We start from the raw sequence: 6,000 nt of genomic DNA on the forward strand, positions 1-6,000 counted from the left end.
GTTAATGCAGACACTCACACAACTTCCTGGCAACAAAGTCACCTCACATTATTTGTACTTTAGGCTAAGGAAACACGACTTCCTTTGGACACACATTGCCCCACTTTTTTAAAGCATGGTGCTCCTTTAGCTCAGTCTCACTTCACTGTTTTTTTTTAAGTTGGTTAATTTTGCTTTTATTCATGTGGTATGTGTTGAACATGAAAGCGCATAAAAAGGTATCAGAAAATCGACTTTGACGAAAAAAAGCTTTGACCTTTGCGTCGGCAAAGTGCAAAGATTTGCACAGAAGCGCCGCTTTGATTCTGTCTCGATCCAAAACGAATCCCATCGTGCGGAGAAGACACAAAAACGACATACAGGAAAATAAAAAAAACCGCTTGGAAACAGCCATGATTCCCTCACACTGTGGTTGACCGCGGAAGGAGTTTTCTGATACCCCCCAACCCAAATCCCGACCCCCAACACTTCAATTCATGTGTGCTCATACCACATCAAAAAGCAACCAGAGAAACAGCAGCCTGAAGTATTCATATGTGTGTATGTGTGTATGTTTGTATACATGTATTTTATTTTCCATTCTGTGGCGTGTCGGATGTGTCATTAACACGCGCGTGTCTGTCTGTGTTCCTTGCAGACTCCAGGCCGCTGCCCGACGTAGCCATGACAGGCAAGTGCACTCGGGAGTGTGACGAGTACGGCCACTCGGACTCATGTTGGATGCCTGTACGAACGTCGCCGGAACGCCGGCCGAAGAACAACCAACCAAAGCTATCGACCTTCATGCCCAGCAGCACCGCCGAGCACGGCAGCCAGGAGACCCTCGCCAACGGCGACCCGGCCCACATGGTGGGCGACCGCAACCGGAACCTGCTGAACAAGAAGATGTCCTCCACCTCGTACGACACCTTCAGCGCCGCCAGCTTCGGGAAGAGCGAGGACGCGAGGGCCGAGGACATCCCCCTGGCGCAGACCGGCGAGTACAAGCCGTCCCCCTGCGGAACGCTCACCCGCCGCGAGGTCTACCTGTGAGGCCGCGCCTGCCTGCCGCCGCTGTGGACTCGTCCGGGATTTCAAAAAAAACAAACAAACAAACAAACAAACAAACAAAAAAAAAACGCAACGGCAACGAATCAGTGAAATTGAAATTTAAACACCCACCACACCCAAAAAAAACAAACAAACGCGCGTGACAGATAACGAACGGATAACGAATGGCGGTTATTTGAGCAAAAACGAAACAAACCAACCGACAAACGACGACCGTAACAGGAAATGAAAAATTCCAACTCACAACTTGAGAGAGGATGAGGGTAACGATGAAGAGGAGGAGGAACAAAAAAATTAAAAAAATTAAAAAAAAAACAAAAAAAAAAAACACAAAGCTTGACACCGGGTGCTGGTACTGGCAAGGCGGGTCGGGTCGGGCTCCGAGACCTCTTTTTGCTGCCTGATAATTTCATTGTACGATGTAGAATTCATTTTCATAACTTGCATGCATAATCTGCCCTTAAAGACAGTGCTGTGTAAATGTGCGGTTTTTTGCAGAACCGTTTTTAATGGACTTTGAGCGAGGCGAAGAGACGACTCGGCGGTCTCGTGTCTGACTCGATGGGGTCCGGCGGTTTCTGTGGACATGTCCTTGGCCAGCCTCCACGCAGACGCCACGGAACGTTGAGTTCCGTCTTGTCCAAATCGCCCACGATGCGGACAAAGATGCAATGACAAAAAAGAGACTGAATAAACAAAAAAAACATTAGAATGGAAGAGGAAGCATGACCATCTTCACGATCGTAGAATTGATATCCAGTCTAAAGACTGAAAGACTGAGCTTTAATATGGTGTTCTGTGGTCTAGACTGTGGCCGCAATCTCTCACTCCTTATTAGCAATGAAGCATTGCGTACGATTACCACAGTTTCTGTGGAATCCATGAGTCCCTTCTGTAATGTTAAAATGACAATAACCTTTGGCGCAAGTGACAGATTGTAAACTTACCCTGGAAAAGAAGTAAGTTTACATGTATGCTCTCTCTATCTCTATCTCTCCCTCTCTTTCTGTCTCTCTCTCCCTCACATACACACACGCACACACACACACACACACATGCTTGTATATATATATATATATATATATATATATACTTAAATGCCCTCACATGCTTTAAATCCACTACTTTCTCACTTTCTCTCTCTATAAGTATAGATATTTGTATATCTTCGGATTACATCAGAGTTGAGGATAACCCAAGAAAATGCAAGTTTTTGAGCCATTATCAATCACTGTTTGACGGTCTTTGCTTAAATGACGTAAATATGTGAAAACATGGTTGTACATATCACCTTCAGAGGAAAAAAAAAAAAAAACAACCTACAGGACCTTTCGTAATATTTTTTTTTTTCTTTTTTTTTCTCTGGAGTTTAACAACAAAGACAACAAAAATGAATATGGATGACTATTTGTGTCGAAGCAAAGAGACGAAAATGAGCTAGCGTGCAGCTTCTTTGGGTGTGTGAGAAATTTCCGGAAAGTGCTGAATGCTAACTGAGCGTGCTCACGGCACACAGTGGAGTCTCACCCTGGTTGCACAGCGGTGTTTTGCAGTGAGAACGAGCATCGGAGTGCAGCTTAAAAGCCCTCTGGTCTGAGGTGCATGCCTGAAAAGAATAACCACATGCAGTGGGTTCTGAGCGACAGCCTGGCTCAGACCTGCTCCATTGTATGTGCGTGTGTGTACGTGTGTGCGTGCGCGTGTGTCCACATATATGTGCATGAGCGTATGTGCGTGTCTGTAAGAAATGGAGCAATAAACACACACACATACACACACACACACACACACGCAGACAAACAGACGTACACATGCGTGCGCATAGATGTCACATGCACCCTTCTGTTGCATTTGCTGCGTTTGCTCCAGTTACAAAAGACCATCGACGCCATCCAGCTCAATGGAGTAAAATAATCAGAGCCTCTGTTGAAAGATGCTTGAAACAAGCTCGGATGGATGACTAAAATATGCATTTTGCATAAAATCCAACAAATGGGTGTCATAGATAAACCAAAGTATTGGAAATAACAACCTGGCATGAAGGTATGAATAAATAAATAATAAAAAAAATGTGTTTCTCTGGTAAGTTTTAGACAAATACAAAAGAAAATAAAAATTTAAAAAATAGCTTTTGGTAGTATGTTGCTTTAAAAAAAAAACATGCGTATGTGTAAATGTATAGTCAAAAAGTATAGGTTTGACCGATCGAGTGAGAATGTGACGCGCCGAGAAAAAAAAATAAAAATAACTAAAACGTCCGTCCCATGTTAAACCAACGCAGAGAATCCCGAGGTTTTGTGCCCTGTTATCTACTGGCGAACAGGGGTTGTAGTGGGAATATGTCCTCCTGAGGAAACCTTGTGTTGAGGTAATGAGGCACAAGATCTGGGAGAGACCAAGCGGAAGAATCTCAGATGCAATTGGACATTTTTGTACGTTAGATAATCCTCTGTTTAAACGACTGCTTTTTTACCGCAGTCTATCCTTCTGTAGTCTGTAAGTACTACTTGTTGTTAAGAGAAGTGCTTCTATGCTTATAAAACTGTATACATAAATATGTACTTTTTATTGCACGTTTAAAGGGAATTTACTTCACTTAAGCGAAGGAAAAATAAAAACAAAATGTAAAAAAAAAATAATAATAATCTCCTCCTGTGACCATGGACGTCCATCTTGTTGCTTGCTTTTGTTATATCTAAAGAAACATTAGCCATGTAGTGTAACTTAGTATATCGGTTGGAAAGAGGATGAAGTATACTTGGGATTCATCAACACTATTACGTTGACGTCGTTTTAATCATTTTGCTTGTTTGTTTTTGCTTTTTACGACCAGATTTGATTTGTAACCCCCTCCCCTCTCATTGAAAATGAGTTTACTCTTAGTGATAGTGAGTCTGTGATGAGAGCTACGATACCTATACAAGTCTAACTTTCTTAATACGTTGAACCAAGTTGCTACTTTTTACTGGCATGACATTTAATTCCATTAGTAATGAGGATAATGGCGGTCATAGCAATGGCCGCCATTAGAATTATTGTATTTTTTTTTTTTACTTTTCCTTTTTTCTGTTGCCACTTTGTATATTTAGAGTGCTTCTGTAAAACTATAGAGTGAATGCAAAATATGCAACTGTGCCTTTTATACCGAAGGGTATGATTCAATGTGGACTGAGAGTGGTGTGAAATTATTAATTATACTGGCTGGCTTAATGAAAAGTTGGAAGGTATTTAATTGTAAATTGAATACGTTCTTGTGATTTCTCAAAACATACAATGTGGCTTCTCAAATCATGACCAGCCAAATGAGGAAAAAAGAAATATTGTACGACTGTCACCAGGCATAGGAATTGGACATTCCAACCGGGAGTGCCGCATTCTAATCAGGAGTGGCACATTCTAATCTGGAGTGCTGCATTCTAATCTGCAGTGCCGCATTCTAATCAGGAGTGGCACATTCTAATCTGGAGTGCTGCATTCTAATCTGCAGTGCCGCATTCTAATCTGGAGTGCTGCATTTGAATCTGGAGCGCCACATTCGAATCTGGAGTGGCACATTCTAATCTGGAGTGGCACATTGCACAGTCTAATCAGTAGTGATACATTCTAATTCAGGTGCGGCCACCTACACTTCAGCAATTTTGTGAAAAAAAAAAAAGCTTATTAAAAACTTTTTTTTTTTTTTCAGAAAACATGGATAATATTGTGTTATGCGCTGCTCCTGTAAGTGACTGGTGCAACCGTGCTGAGGTGCACTGACCCCTGTGCATGAGACTCCTCCAAATTTTCACAGTTGTTTAAAAGTGGCTGAAGACATTTGGTGTTGGAGACACGGGGATGCTAATTTGAAAGGTACACAGGATTAACAGAGAAGCTGCAGAGGACGGTGCTGGCTGAATTCACACCTCAGAGGGTGAAACAAATCAACCTCAACCACAGACCACCCCCCCCCCCCCCCACACACACACACACACACACAATCTAATCTGAGTAGCTGTCCCACTGTCCGATTCCCTCCACCAGTAGCAGGGTAACGTTTCACTGCACATTTCAAATACCGTCAGAATGCTGTCTGCTCCAAAGTGTTTTCCATGTGGACAGATTAGAGGAGGACGATGCGCCCCGCATCACAGATGGAGAGAGAAAGAATGAGGTGTGGCACAGAGGGTCAGGGAACTGGGAAAGTAGCCAGAGGAGATGTAGGTTTAAATCCCAGCTGTGGCGTCATTGAGTTAAGGTGCTCTAACATCATCTGCATAAATCGATAACACAACCCTGTGTAAGTTACCTTTGATAATGCTTTGTGCTAACCTATGGCCTAAAACACAGAGCGAAAGTGAAGGGTAGACATGTAGATGGAGATTGAGGAAAAATAATGACGGAGATTGCCCAGGAAGGGCAGCGTCTTCACGTGTCTCAAATAAAATCATGTGAATTCATTGGCATGGTAACCACTTTGACTGACACAATGAAGATAGGTTTCTGCGACGAAAGCCTAGGCAAGGTGATGACCAAAATAACGCATGCAAATGGATTCATTCTTTTTTCCATAACACCTGTAAGAGGATGGACGATCATCTAAGCTTTGGTCTGATGTGATGTCTTTTTTCCTGTTTGAGCAAGCTTACCTGAGGTGTGTTTCCAGCCAGTACCGTCCTAGGACTAAAAGCATTCACAGTCTGTGTGATCAGATCTTTGTAATATTAATCATAAACTATTTGTCCTGCAACTTGGATGTTGATATAGAATTGAGGAACAATTTATCATCATTTATTATGAGTCACTATGCACGCAACGAAGCTGAACATGGCAAAATGTATTGAACGCAAGTCCACTTCTATTTATGAAATATTTTACATAATTTAATTTGCTTTTGTACAGTTTTCTGTAAATAAATTGCTTGTCATTTTTGTCTCTGCAAAATTAAAATATAACATGTTAAAACCAACAGAA

The 6,000-nt window shown here is 42.1% G+C and overlaps 1 protein-coding gene across 4 annotated transcripts in view; it reads left to right on the top strand.

The window, feature by feature from the left end:
• pcdh7b (protocadherin 7b) overlaps positions 1–4,252 on the top strand; it is a 137,886-nt gene extending 133,634 nt beyond the window's left edge. For 2 of the 4 annotated variants that reach the window (XM_035425353.1, XM_035425354.1), the window contains exon 4: positions 638–776. Coding sequence is in view for 2 of the 4 variants with exons in the window: in XM_035425351.1 (XP_035281242.1) it covers positions 638–1,032 (395 nt within the window). In the remaining 2 variants the exon portion in view is untranslated. Of the gene's footprint in view, positions 1–637 lie in introns of all 4 variants that reach the window. The other 2 variants (XM_035425351.1, XM_035425350.1) reach the window with 1 other exon arrangement.
• Positions 4,253–6,000: the final 1,748 nt, after the last annotated feature.

Source organism: Anguilla anguilla, chromosome 7 (genome assembly GCF_013347855.1).
Source record: "Anguilla anguilla isolate fAngAng1 chromosome 7, fAngAng1.pri, whole genome shotgun sequence".
NCBI lineage: Eukaryota > Metazoa > Chordata > Actinopteri > Anguilliformes > Anguillidae > Anguilla > Anguilla anguilla.